Genomic DNA, 16,196 nt, shown 5'->3' on the forward strand with positions numbered 1-16,196 from the left:
TTGGACGCCAAATTACATGTCCGTTCTTGTGTACACATGCACCAACAAATGTTTATCGATCAGGGTAGTTACTTCAAGGCTCAGCTGTTCACGGAGCCCTGACAGGTCTACAAGATGTATTCGTCCGTCAAGGTTAGAAAAAGCTCCAAACTGAAACCTCTCTGGTTAGGCCCCTATCTAGTAGAAGCATAAAAACATCCAATATACAAAATTAGAAAACGAAGAAGAGGGTCCGAATACTGCCATCATGACCGCTTGAAGATGTATGCGGAGGATAGTTTCCCATATGGTTACGTTGGATAAGACAGCTTATCATCCGAGCCATCACGCTGAGACTCCACGTCGGAAGTTTCCTCAGACGAGGATTCGCGTGACATACGTCTGACTGGGGATTTCGAAGCCCGCATGGCAACTATGAGCGGGAACCCGTCTGTTGACAACAACACGCCGACGGACCGCAGGAACACACCGCCGAGCACGCTGTCAAAGCCAGTTACCCGGACAAGGAGGCAAACTAGAAAACCCCATCGGCTTGACAATTATGTTTTCCCTAGAAGTAAAAGACGGTGAACTAGTTCATAGCGTGAGGGATAATAGGTATCTTTATAGAGTTTCAAAGCTATATCAAAACCCTATGTTCCTGACCATACAATGAGGCCATCATAAGGGAGTTCCAAGGCCGTCTTCAGCCCGTGCCCCTACCCCTTCCCCGATGTGTCACGCAACCCTCTCCCAGCGGGAGTCAGAAAAAGCGGATCTCAGGGACATAACTGCTCTCCCTGATCGTTCTCGGGGCTCTCAGGGGAGCAGTCCCTCACCAACCCGGGACCCCCAAAATACTCGGGGACCACCCACTGCAGAGACGGAATCAGATCCGCATGAGGTGAACCCGGCTTTATCCCCGGGGGGTAGCCACTGGACTACGTTAACGTCGCGTGAAACCAAAAAGGAGGAGATCCCGCAGAAGGTGGGGTAACATTCCCAAATCCAGCTCCCCAGTCTCATGGTCCTCTCAGACTGCCCCTCCCCGTCCTAGACGGAGAGGTGCCTGATGGGACAGTTGAGATCCGGGTTCCAGCTTCTGCTCATGCAGCTCCTCATCAAACGCATGGAAAGGAGGATCTAGGAAAACGAACAAATGGTAACATGGAAACGGCAGTGGGCCAGGAAGAAAAAGGGTTGGATGTGTCCGGTTGGACATCAGGTTATCCTATAAGGTTCGAAAAAGTAACATGCTCGCTCATGGGGTACATGTAGATGTATAAATGAATTTAGAAATAGCTTAAGGGGGCTCACCCCATTTTTATCCCCGAAGAAGTTCCTTAACCTCGAGACCTGGAAGCTGGCCAGTATCGGAACCATGAACTCCACGGAACTTCCAAGTACAGCTCCGTAAGATCACAGAGTCCAGGAGGAGATTTTCATAAAACGGGGAGGAGTGTAGTACAAATCGGGAGAATAATCTCCCTTGGATGTACATATTGTGTAACTCGCTCTGCACATGAGCTGGAGGTACGCTCTCGTAGATAATCCCGAAAGGTGTCAGAGAGCGCCCTCTTGCTACGGTGGCGATTTGGAATTTCGGGTTGACCGGAAAAGTAGTCACACTTAATCAGAACAATAACATGGTCATTTTTTGGCAAGTTTGAGCTTAATCGCATTTGTGGAAGATTCTGTTCGCTTCTTTTCCTTAACATAATTGCCAATTTTCAATTCAATGGCAACAGTGGAACAGGGGAAGAAACTTGAAATGTGTGTTTTTTGTTTTGTTTTTTGTTTTGTTGTTTTTGTTGTTTTTCGTTTTTTGTTTTTGTTAAATATAACAACACTTTTTCAGAATTATCTCAGGAATATTTCAGGCAAGATAGGTGTTTTCGCAACTATTTTTTTTCAAAAAGGCGACCCTTCGGTTGAGTTGACGTAAAAAAATAACATCGAAGAACTCAATTGTTGATATAGCTAATATATATTTTATTTCATTTTTTTTCTGTACTTGAATAATGAATTTCAAATGTCCCTCACGTTTTGGTTAAGGCTACTGTATAAGGTTTCTACCAAGAGCTCTGATATCCCGATAAATAAAGGTGCTGATTATTGATAATCATTAATAATGATTAGTAAGTTTATTATTTTTCAAAGCAATAATTCCATAAATATATATATATAAATGAATATAATAGTACCGGTCAAATGTCACCATATCAACCAATCAAAACACGAGTTTATTTCATTGTTTGTTATTCAACAGCTGCAATGATTATTTCAAGCTTTGGGATTTCACACTCACTTATTTTGGTATATGCAATAATCAACCCAGAGTGAAAGTGTTTGGAGTATGTATGATGTCTTTATGAACGCCAAAATTTCAAAAGACGTTTGGAGAGTTCACAACAGTTTTAAGTATTTGACCATAATTTAACATAAATATATACAAGCGGTGTTACTTTTGTGTTAGCAAACACTGGAATGATATGATACATATATCGTCCGAAATCTAACACACCCTGAACTTAAATATCACTCCGTTGTTGTCAAACGAATACTTGGGTACAACTTCTCGTGAACAACGTTTCCATTTCCCGTCATTCTCAAACTTAAGGAAACATTCTTCAAGTCTTCCTTTGTATTCCTGCACGTGAGTGAGATATTCCTCCCTCATTACGATGATGACGTAACCCCCTGACAACAGAAAACAATGACATGGTAAGGGAAGCCTCAATATGTATGATATGCTTATTTAAGTTTAAAAAGAAACAAGACAATATAATAAATTAGCAAGGTTGGATGTTCTTATTCATTACAAGAGTACATGTAGACCACATTTGTGATCACTGGATATAGAACAGACACTATGAACAATTTCCTTTTATGCTTTCAGACCTTGTCATACTACGGATGGATGTTAACGTCACAAGATCTCGCCTTACCCGGTTGGACTATCCTGATCATCTCCGTTACAGCTGCACATGGAATATGTCCCTCCCCCATTCCTCCGGCAACGACGACACAGGAGTATTTATCTGACAACATAATCAATGATACAAGGAAAGACAATAAGAAAAAAACAATCTCACAGTATAACGTCAGCTAACATCAACATTCCGATGATCATTGAAACCAAATGTATCTTCTATATTAACAATTGTCATCTACCTGTATTACTGCACGAACTTTCAATTCCATTTCGTACTATTCATAACGTACATTTTAATCTAAACTGGGCATATAAAAAATAGCTAAGGCTCTGGCATATTTACCATTGTCCTTGGAAATAGCCTAGGTCATCTGAGAGAATGTTGACCCGATAGCTTGTTGATATCTACTAACTATTATGTATGGGGTTCGTGATCTACCTACTATTGTCTGTGAACATGAGTGCTCAATGCCTTATTACTACTATCTATGGGGAAAACGGGATTCAAAGTAAACTTTACTATATATTCCTTTGGGAAGTACAGGGCTTGTAGCCAACTTACTCTTTCTAGGGAAACTCTGCTATGTGTATTAGCGGTCACATCAACTTTATTTCTGATATATTGTTCCTAGAGAATTACACAATAGTAACCAGTTGATGTACTTATTCGCGTGTAGATAGTAGATAGTACGTAGAGTGTGCCGTATGGTTACGTTTGTCGATAGGACATTGTTATTTGGATGACAATACATGTATATCATTGTGAACACATACCATTTTCAATTGGAAGGGTGGCATCGGACATAAACTCGCAATACAAGTTTGTGTATGAATCCTTTGTCCTGGCTACATCCAGCATCTTATCAGACGGGTCTAGGCCGTCCACATAGGTGAAGCCCTCTTCCTTCAGCTAATAGAATAAAAAAAATATTAACGATTAAAAACACAGTAAAACTCGAAAAAATAGTCTGTCCTTTCTCGAGTATAAGTATTATATTGATTTACGACCAATGGCTAATGTGAGTCATTTAGGGTAATAATAGATGGCAAGGACGTTCGCAGAAAGAAAACATCAAACTCAAGTTAAACCGTAAAAATGTTAACGTTTGAAACTCACTTTTACGAACGGTCTTGTTGCCAAACTAATTTTATCTGATGGTATGGTTCCATTGCATGAAAATAATCAAATATAAGCGATGTAGAATTTTTTTCTGATTTTGTGTTTTTCCATCACAATTGTGACAGCAAGCTAACATACTAAATATAACGTGCAGATTATGTTTCCTACAAACTGAATGACGTCCTACTGATTTTAACACGAACGTGGACCATGCTTCAAAAGGATCGACAGGAAAACAGATTCGCCACATACCACGAAAAGGTCAGAATATGAAATATATCGGAAAACACTCCATTATCACCATTAAATCTTTCTACGATTTGACTGCAATGACTTAAAACGATTCTTAACAGATTACGAGGAACCTTTCCTCTGAAACACCACAACATTCTTAATTTGTCAGTCGGAAATAACTATAACATATCAGAGTTATTTCCCTTAGTTTCATTTTGTAGGTATAGTTAACAGCCGATATAGGGACAGAGAATGGTCGAAAAATATGTGAAAGCTGTACAACATGGTACGGACAATCCGCTTGTGGAACATTGTGCATATAACTCTAGAAACAGTCCCTGATTAAAATACACGTTTAATCTTTAGTTTAAACGTATTTATTGTCAAACCATAGACACGGGATTAGGGACAAGTTACAACAACTTATCAACGCCTTCTCCCAACATATATACAGTGTATTACAAGGCATAGTTACATTTACATGGATAATGACAAAAATAATACAATATACGGCTGACTGAATAAACTGATCAAATAATAAAATTCAAAACCTATTACTGGATTTGATAAACATTGCACATATCTAAAGATGTTTCTATTAAGGTCGACGGAAAGTTGTGAGTTTCCATTTATCATAACTTCTAAACTTATTGTAACATTCAGATTATATGAGTTTTGGAACAAAATATGCCTTTCGTCAGTAAAACGGTTACATTCCACGTTTAATCACTCCTCCTTTGAACAGAGTCGTCATGTTAAGTGAATATATATTCTGTGTAATGATTTGTTTGAAACAAACTTTTACGAGGGATGCTTGATATGTTTTGAGCCTCGTATTGACGGAGGTACTTAGGGAAGTTATTTTTAAGTCCTACTATTCTCTTACTACATAGGGCCGTGTACCAAAGGACTGGTCTCTTGGCTAGTTTATATCGACGAGGTAGCACTCTGAAGTAAACAAGATAAGCGGGTTTCACAAAATGGATAAGATCGGTGAAAGAGCAGTGATCCAATATTTGCATAAAAAAGTTTTAACACTTAAGGGTATCTATATTGATAAAGTAGCAACACTAGGGAAAGATGCTCCTTCATATGCTACATTGAAAAGATGGGTGGTGGAATTTAAGCGTCGACGACAGAGCCTTGAGGATGACCCCGCTCCTGGAAGGCCTGTCAATGTTGCAACCACAGAAATGGTCAATAAAGTTCATGATACTATTATGACTGACAGACGAGTCACAGAAAGATATATAGCCAGTAGAGTTGGCATTTCACAGGAAAGAGTTCATCCCACCATTCTGACCGAGAATCTTGCAATAGGAAAGCTTTCGGCCCGATGGGTTCCAATATTTCTGACAGTTGATCAGAAACACACCAGGCGCACATTATCGCGTGCTAATCTCAACCTTTTTGATGAAGATTCTGCCGATTTTCTTCATAGATTTGTCTCTACGGATGAAACATGGGTCTATTATTTCACACCAGAGGCCAAACAACAATCGACTGTCAACAAAGACTGTTCCATCAGCTGGGAAGGTTATGGCCTCAATTTTCAGGGATGCAAATGGTAAACTACTGATATATTATCTCCAAAAGGGACAAACAATCAATGACCCATACTATGCTGCATTTCTGAGGCAGTTACTGGAAAATATAAAACTTAAGCGCCGCGGAAAACTCACTAAAGGTGTGTTATTCCATCAGGACAATGCTCCTCTTCACAAGTCTGTCATTGCCATGGCTGCCATTCACGATTGTGGCTTTCAAGTGATGGAGCGAGATCAGGTGAATAAGTGGATGACTTTTTGAACAGCCAAGAAAAGGAGTTCTATAAAAGTGGTATTAAGACCCTTAAACACCGTTAGCAAAAGTGTTTATATACTGAAGGGGATTATATTGAAAAATAATACAATATGTCCGGTAAAATTCAAATCCTTCAATATGAGGCTCATAACATATCAATCAGTCCCCGTACATGGATACCTTTTCTCCTAGAAAGCCAGTACCGCATGCCACATCTAAAATTCTGATCGACTTCCGGTCGGTGGTGGTGAGCGGATATTCCTCCGACACTGCCTTGCATGCAAAGGATGGACCTAGATATCTGTCTTGGCTTAGATCCTGCCATGAAATGGTTATCTATATATATATATCTTCAAAAACATATCCACTAAATAAGATTAAGTTCACTTTTAATCGGATATATTTACTATAATACTATAGGCTATATTTTAATTTTGTTAAAAACGTGTTGATAACGGTATATCATTTCATGAAAACGATTTCATTTCTAATTAACAAATGTTTCGAATTTATAGCAATTTTATTCATAAAAATATCTAAAATAACAAATAAATATCATATGATTAATAATTGTCTCATGAATAAATCAAATACTAAAATTGAAATAATATAATGAATAATAAATAAAATTAGCTTTACTTAATAATATATAGTTTATAATGAATAACAAATAGAATGAGCTTTACTTTATAATGAATAGTAAATGAAATTAGCTTTGTTTTTCTGGCGTGTCAAACGTTGCAATATTCAACGTTTGATACGTCATATGTCTTATGATAGATAAAATTAGTTTTACTTAATGATCAATAAAATTAGCTTTAATTTATATTTGAAAATGAATGTATTAATATCAATACTAATACAAAATTATTGTCGCTGAAACGTTGCAATTTTAAAGTACCATTTTGTTACTGATAAATAGGTAGAATTTCTGTAATATGCAGCTGATTTGATATTGTGTTATGCAAATTAACCCGTCTTTAATCATCAGTTTTTACTTTTTAAAAATGTTGTAATCAAATACCGACACGTCTGAGGTATTTTGATAACTGAAGCCTGACATTATATTTTTAAACGCTGTTTCCCCCGAAAGAACACCGTGTTAAGTTTATTAAAATCTAACGATCTTGCCGTCCAACATTGGTTGACATAGAATATTATATCCATTTTTTTTTCATCTATCTTTAATCAAATTCTATGTAACTTTGTACTTACATGTTCGTAATCTTCTGCCCATTTGGAGTAATACTCGGCAACCTCTGCCATACTCATTCCGGGTTTGTGTGCGCCAAAGTTGGCACAGTAGGCTTGACCGTCAGTTACATCGCTTGATTGTATAAAACGTTTGGCCTTTTCTTCTGCCATACTGAAAATAAACAGAACACGTAAATCTACTTGGCAAGATGTTCTCTAATATTCAACTGTATTGTGCGATATGGGGTGTCGGCACGGCAGGGCGACCATCAATGGAAAAAAATTACTATCTTTTTCTTAACATATCTATTTTACTTAAAAATGATGTGCATGGTTGAGGGAATGTCTTGGTGACTTAACTGTCTTAAACATTTAGTGCAATTCCCTGCTGAAAGTGTAAACACTCGTGGACAGTGTCAATACCTATGCTGAATTCGCTGTACATACGAGCATTTCCTTAAAATGTATCTCTATTACATGTCTGTTGAATAGGATTTCCGCATCTCAGGAAGTAATTAAGAGTTGCGCGATAAAATTCAAGTAATGGTTTTATGTTAATGCCGCTTTTAAGCAGTAAAATATTTTTATCCAGAAGAATCTTTGAGAGTACTGGGCTTACGGTTTAGGAGAGCATTGGGGTTTCGACACTATGCATGTAACTGTGTACCCGGAACGACTTGCTATATTAAGCTCAAAAATGTAATCTAAGATGAAACCAAAAATGCTGAAAGTGCCACTTTCATAGCGACTTCAGTTTCTCACACCCGTCTTAAAGTCTGGTAACTACAAGTTTATATCCAGATGTCACTGAGCTCAGATATAAGTACTTCGCAAGGGCTACAACATTGTATATTATTACTATTTGCAAATAAATTATATATTATTGTACACATATATTCACATTTGCACACATACTCGCATGTACAGTTATTATTACGTAGTTATATGTATATATTTTAATATGTAAATAGCATAGTAGGTATATGTTACGATATATGTTATATGATATGATATGAATTAGTAAATCGTACGTACGAATTAGTAAATCTTACGTACGAATTAGTAATCCGTACGTACGAATTAGTAAATCGTACGTACGAATTAGTAATCCGTACGTACGAATTAGTAAATATTTTTTTTATATTGGCCCTAATACGCTGCCGTACATATGAATGAGCTAACTTAGGTTAATCATTCTATAGGCAAACCTTTGCGATACGAATTTGTCTTCCTTGTAGCAGAGGCTTGTGTGATATACAAGTCTCTGCTTGTAGGGGAAACGAAACTCACTGAATTAAAAAAATAACGTGTTTGGTTTAAAAAAAAAAAAATGAATTCCCTATAGTATAAACGCAATTCTTAACATTTACGTACAACATGTTAAAGCATATTTTCTGAACATTTTTGATGTGCATGGAAACCAAACGCGTCAACTCACAAGCGTGCCAATTGGAACGCCAGAAATCACGGACACCTGTGGTGCAGTGACAGGCGTGACGAGCTTGTGGACTGTAATTTCACACCTGGTAATTGTTTAGCGGTATACTAACCCACTCAAAGTTGAGTATACGTAATTCTCTCAACATGTTTGTATATTTTTAAAGCCCTGCTTTAAGAGAAGACATGACTTACGACAAACGACTTGAAAGCAAAATCACAAGAATCTCAATCATTCACGATAATTACACAATTAAAAATAAATAAATAAATAAATAAATAAAAAATAAAAAACAAACGCATACACTTTAATCATTGCGAGTTTAATAAGTTTTTAGTATTAATTATAATTAAGTCACGATGGACTAAATTGTATGTTTTTTATCATCAAAAAACCAGAGCAAAAATTACGGTTTTGATAATTACCTATATGTACGTATACCTGTACGTAAACTATCAATAATATTATAATTGTTGCGAAGCGCTTTTACATAATTTCACTGACAGTGATCGTATATATATCTTTCTCAAGCATTTAATCGTCGATAATCCATGGAACTATGACATGTTAAAAAAAAATTACTTTTATTGAATGAATCTAAGATGTCCCAAATTTCCTTTAGGTTAGATTTTGACATAGTGCGTACATGCATTTGATTTTCAGTATTAAATTTATATACGTTATAACACTTCCATAAGATTTTTTTTATATTACATAGATTTTTTATTCATATTTCGTCTATTGATATCAGTTTTGTGACTTGTGTATATATACTTTTCGCATCATGGAAGGCCCGCCTTTTGGTGAGACACTCAGCTGTAAACCATGGTTTGTTATTAGAGACATTATTTATATTTTGTATACCAATGCGATTTTGTTTTTATCCAAAAATGTCTGTAGCTGCCGTTTTGAATAGATTCGATATTTGGTTAACTACCTCATTCACTTCAGATTTACTGATAAACATAATAATAAATCCCGTGCGTTACTTATTAAATGTGCAGACAGTATAACGCACTGGATATATTCAGAGTCTGTTTAACTAAATTTTAGATTTTGACTCAGCTTGGTTCTGTATATGATTACAATGCCCCCGGATGTTTTCTTAAATTTTGATCTATTTTTCACCTGATAAGAATAATCTTTTGGTATATCAAGTATATCGATATCATCTGTTTTGGATTCAACAAAAATAAGTATATCATGGCACGTAATAAGATAACTAAATTCAGGTAAAAGCAGTTTGCTTTTGATACCACAAACATTGAGACATGCTATTTTCAGGTCAGTACTCGCGACACCGGGGTTGTCATGGTGACTTATATTGCGACCTCTTGGTGCGCGTCCCTAGCGACGGTAACCGGATGGAGCGGCGTTGCGCGATTGGTCGCGAATATGTTGTCCTTGAGAATTCCTTCCGGTTTCTCTTTGTGATTGGGCGCCATAAGCATAATATATGCAAAGCCATACCAAACATTTTTCAATGAAACAGTAAATTAATTAGATTAGAAAAAATGTATTATGCAATTCAACTAGCCTAATTTGCCATAAACACTATTTCAAATGATAGGTTTTTTTTTATCATTTACGTTATAAACAATAGGCTCAGAGGGCATGCATCTCTTAAATGGATATTTCAGTAAACATGGCAAAATATTCCCAACTACTGTCCTATTCTTTGACCTGCCTGTCCCCGCAGTGCTTTAACTAACTGTAAACCAAATTCGGCATACTGTAAATGTGTGCCAGGAATTGATCAAGTTATTTCAATGAGGCCCAGATAACCATATAAGGCTGATGTACAGTTTCTATTTAGATGACCCATAACATCTACCCTGCATGCTTCTTCGGATGTCTAGGTCAATTTCTTCACTAAAATCTGAGGCCATGAAAATGAAAACAGACGTCGAAAATATTAAGAGTAAGAACAGAGAAATTGAGAAAAATGTGGAAACCATTACATTTAAAATGCACGTCATATAACCAAACTGCAAAGGATATACATGTATTCAGTATTTACAAATTGTACATGTACAGGATATAATTATCTTTTTTAACATAAATCTTTTACCTACAATACTTATACGAACCTAATAGTGATTGATGAATATCCTCTGCTATTTCTGATACCAGTCACACTATACTAGAGAATGACATGCAATAAGATATCGGTACAGGCGATATTAACAGGTGTATTCGTAATACAAGCTCAGTGATATGTGTGAATTATGGTACGTGTGAAACGACACTGTCCATTGTGTGAAATGGTCTAAAGTATGAAACGCCATAGCTGTCTTGTACAGTGTATGATGTACGTTCTCTTTATACGTGATGTGGTACATGTAAAATCATCAATAATATAATGACAACCCACATCATATAATGACAACCCATATCATATAATGACAACCCACATCATATAATGACAAACACACATTATATAATGACAACCCACATCATATAATGACAAACCCACATCATGTAATGACAACCCACATTATGTAATGACAAACACACATCATGTAATGACAAACCCACATCATATAATGACAACCCACATTATATAATGACAACCCACATCATGTAATGACAACCCACATCATATAATGACAACCCACATTATATAATGACAAACTCACATCATGTAATGACAACCCACATCATGTAATGACAACCCACATCATATAATGACAACCCACATCATATAATGACAAACTCACATCATGTAATGACAACCCACATCATATAATGACAACCCACATCATATAATGAAAAACACACATCATATAATGACAAACCCACATCATGTAATGACAAACACACATCATATAATGACAAACACACATCATATAATGACAACCCACATCATATAATGACAACCCACATCATATAATGACAAACCCACATCATATAATGACAACCCACATCATATAATGACAACCCACATCATGTAATGACAAACACACATCATATAATGACAAACACACATCATATAATGACAACCCACATCATATAATGACAACCCACATCATGTAATGACAACCCACATCATATAATGACAACCCACATTATATAATGACAACCCACATCATATAATGACAAACACACATCATATAATGACAACCCACATCATATAATGACAAACCCACATCATGTAATGACAAACACACATCATATAATGACAAACACACATCATATAATGACAACCCACATCATATAATGACAACCCACATCATGTAATGACAAACACACATCATATAATGACAAACACACATCATATAATGACAACCCACATCATATAATGACAAACACACATCATATAATGACAACCCACATCATATAATGACAACCCACATCATATAATGACAACCCACATTATATAATGACAACCCACATCATATAATGACAACCTACATCATATAATGACAACCCACATCATATAATGACAACCCACATCATATAATGACAAACTCACATCATGTAATGACAACCCACATCATATAATGACAACCCACATCATATAATGACAAACACACATCATATAATGACAAACACACATCATGTAATGACAACCCACATCATATAATGACAACCCACATCATATAATGACAACCCACATCATATAATGACAACCCACATTATATAATGACAAACCCACATCATGTAATGACAACCCACATCATATAATGACAACCCACATCATGTAATGACAACCCACATCATATAATGACAACCTACATCATATAATGACAAACACACATCATATAATGACAACCCACATCATATAATGACAAACTCACATCATGTAATGAAAACCCACATCATATAATGACAACCCACATCATATAATGACAAACACACATCATATAATGACAAACACACATCATGTAATGACAACCCACATTATATAATGACAACCCACATCATATAATGACAACCCACATCATATAATGACAAACCCACATCATATAATGACAAACACACATCATATAATGACAAACACACATCATGTAATGACAACCCACATTATATAATGACAACCCACATCATATAATGACAACCCACATCATATAATGACAACCCACATCATATAATGACAACCCACATCATATAATGACAACCCACAATGTCGGTGTCAATGAGGAACTTAGATTGATGATGATGACGACGACGACGATTTATTCCACAAGGAATCTCAGGTATCGGTGAAATTTATATAATCATTTTTATCTTTAGATATAGAGTATGTTTATAGCGATTCCATATTAAATGAGGTATTAGTAATCCCCCGTTCGATAAGTATGGTATTAAGGTCGCGTTATTCGACCTTCTTGGTGGAGAATGTTGGATTTACCTGTGTATACTACAGCATGGACTTTAGACCTATCTCTAGAATATTAGAACTAGAGATACAAATGAGCTATATAAATTGGTTTCTAGGATACATTCAAACTAAGAAAGGATTATGTATTATTATAAGTGGGATGGCCATTGTCCAGCCTAAGCGGTTTAGACGGCTTATCTCCACAACGTAACCTCATTAGTCTCGGAACTAATATACAGACAAGTAAAAAACAATATATTTAATTTAGTTCACGGAATATTACCATGGGGGCACTCCCATGTATTTACAATACCCCCCCCCCCCCCCCCCCCCCCCCCAAAGGTTATTATGGAGTATCCAAAACATACCCGATGTGTTCCGTACGAAGTCCAGGACCTCACTGCTTACAAAGCAAGCATATCGATGTTTAATACAACACAGATAAATTACATTTATGTATGAAATATTTTAACTATTTATGTCAAATTAACAAGAAGGTGGAGACCTATTGTAACGTCTGGGAGACCTATTGTAACGTCTGAGAGATCTATTGTAACGTCTGGAGACTTATTGTAACGTCTGAGAGACCTATTGTAACGTCTAAGAGACCTATTGTAACGTCTAAGAGACCTATTGTAACGTCTGGGATACCTATTGTAACGTCTGAGAGACTTATTGTAACGTCTGGGAGACCTATTGTAACGTCTGGGAGATTTATTGTAACGTCTGAGAGACCTATTGTAACGTCTGAGAGACTTATTGTAACGTCTGGGAGATTTATTGTAACGTCTAAGAGACCTATTGTAACGTCTGAGAGACCTATTGTAACGTCTAAGAGACCTATTGTAACGTCTGGGATACCTATTGTAACGTCTGAGAGACCTATTGTAACGTCTAAGAGACCTATTGTAACGTCTGGGATACCTATTGTAACGTCTGGGAGACCTATTGTAACGTCTGGGATACCTATTGTAACGTCTGAGAGACTTATTGTAACGTCTGGGAGACCTATTGTAACGTCTGGGAGATTTATTGTAACGTCTGAGAGACCTATTGTAACGTCTGAGAGACTTATTGTAACGTCTGGGAGATTTATTGTAACGTCTAAGAGACCTATTGTATCGTTTGAGAGACCTATTGTAACGTTTGAGAGACCTATTGTAACGTCTGAGAGACCTATTGTAACGTCTGAGAGACCTATTGTAACGTCTGGGAGATTTATTGTAACGTCTAAGAGACTTATTGTAACGTCTGGGAGATTTATTGTAACGTCTAAGAGACCTATTGTAACGTCTGAGAGACCTATTGTAACGTCTGAGAGACCTATTGTAACGTCTAAGAGACCTATTGTAACGTCTGGGATACCTATTGTAACGTCTGAGAGACTTATTGTAACGTCTGGGAGACCTATTGTAACGTCTGGGAGATTTATTGTAACGTCTGAGAGACCTATTGTAACGTCTGAGAGACTTATTGTAACGTCTGGGAGATTTATTGTAACGTCTAAGAGACCTATTGTAACGTCTGAGAGACCTATTGTAACGTTTGAGAGACTTATTGTAACGTCTGGGAGACCTATTGTAACGCCTGAGAGACTTATTGTAACGCCTGAAAGACTTATTGTAATGTCTGAGAGACCTATTGTAACGCCTGAAAGACTTATTGTAACGTCTGAGAGACCTATTGTAACGTCTGGGAGACCTATTGTAACGTCTGAGAGACCTATTGTATCGTCGGAGAGACCTATTGTAACGTCTGGGAGACCTATTGTAACGTCTGAGAGACCTATTGTAACGTCTGGGAGATTTATTGTAACGTCTGAGAGACCTATTGTAACGCCTGAGAGACCTATTGTAACGCCTGAGAGACTTATTGTATTGTCGGAGAGACCTATTGTAACGTCTGAGAGACCTATTGTAACGCCTGAGAGACTTATTGTATTGTCGGAGAGACCTATTGTAACGTCTGAGAGACTTATTGTATTGTCGGAGAGACCTATTGTAACGTCTGAGAGACCTATTGTATCGTCTAGGAAACCTGATGTAACGTCTGAGAGATCTATTATAACGTCTGAGAGACCTATTGTAACGTCTGAGAGACCTATTGTAACGTCTGAGAGACCAATTGTAACGTCTGAGAGACCTATTGTAACGCCTGAGAGACCTATTGTAACGTCTGAGAGACCTATTGTAACGTCTGAGAGACTTATTGTAACGTCTGAGAGATCTATTGTAACGTCTGAGAGACCTATTGTAACGTCTGAGAGACTTATTGTAACGTCTGAGAGATCTATTGTAACGTCTGAGAGACCTATTGTAACGTCTGAGAGACCTATTGTAACGTCTGAGAGACCCATTGTAACGTCTGGGAGACCTATTGTAACGTTTGAGAGACCTATTGTAACGTCTGAGAGACCTATTGTAACGTCTGAGAGACCTATTGTAACGTCTGGGAGACCTATTGTAACGTTTGAGAGACCTATTGTAACGCCTGAGAGAATTATTGTAACGTCTGAGATACCTATTGTAATGTATGGGAGACTTGTTGTAACGTTTGAGAGACCTATTGTAACGTTTGGGAGACCTATTGTAACGTCTGAGAGACCTATTGTAACGTTTGAGAGACTTATTGTAACGTTTGAGAGACCTATTGTAACGTCTGAGAGACCTATTGTAACGTCTGAGAGACCTATTGTAACGTTTGAGAGACTTATTGTAACGTTTGAGAGACCTATTGTAACGTCTGGGAGACCTATTGTAACGCCTGAGAGACGTATTGTAACGCCTGAGAGACCTATTGTAACGTCTGGAGACTTATTGTAACGTCTGGGAGACCTATCGTAACGTCTGGGAGACCTATTGTAACGTTTGAGAGACCTATTGTAACGTCTGGGAGACCTATTGTTACGCCTGAGAGACCTATTGTAACGTCTGAGAGACCTATTGTAACGTCTAGGAAACCTGATGTAACGTCTGGGAGATCTATTATAACGTTTGAGAGACCTATTGTAACGTTTGATAGACCTATTGTAACGTCTGAGAGATCTATTCTGCGGAATGTTTATTAACTTACCAAATTATAAAAATAACATGATTCTAACGGGGTCCAGTAATTAAGTGATAATGCGGCCGCCAAATAACAACTACAGAGTAATAGATTTGTGTACAGG

General features: G+C 37.0%; 1 protein-coding gene across 2 annotated transcripts in view; it reads right to left on the bottom strand.

The window, feature by feature from the left end:
• Positions 1 to 1,947: 1,947 nt before the first annotated feature.
• Positions 1,948 to 16,196, bottom strand: part of LOC117339629 (methyltransferase-like protein 27) — a 31,851-nt gene continuing 17,602 nt past the window's right edge. For both annotated transcript variants that reach the window (XM_033901325.1, XM_033901326.1), the window contains exons 2-6: positions 7,287 to 7,437; positions 6,252 to 6,389; positions 3,689 to 3,824; positions 2,928 to 3,020; positions 1,948 to 2,679 (exon numbers count right to left, since the gene is read on the bottom strand). In XM_033901325.1, coding sequence (XP_033757216.1) covers positions 2,495 to 2,679; positions 2,928 to 3,020; positions 3,689 to 3,824; positions 6,252 to 6,389; positions 7,287 to 7,436 — 702 coding nt within the window. In that variant the 5' untranslated portion in view covers position 7,437 and the 3' untranslated portion in view covers positions 1,948 to 2,494. The remainder of the gene's footprint in view (positions 2,680 to 2,927; positions 3,021 to 3,688; positions 3,825 to 6,251; positions 6,390 to 7,286; positions 7,438 to 16,196) is intronic.

The sequence above is a fragment of the Pecten maximus genome, chromosome 12 (assembly GCF_902652985.1).
Source record: "Pecten maximus chromosome 12, xPecMax1.1, whole genome shotgun sequence".
In the NCBI taxonomy this organism is placed as follows: Eukaryota; Metazoa; Mollusca; class Bivalvia; order Pectinida; family Pectinidae; genus Pecten; species Pecten maximus.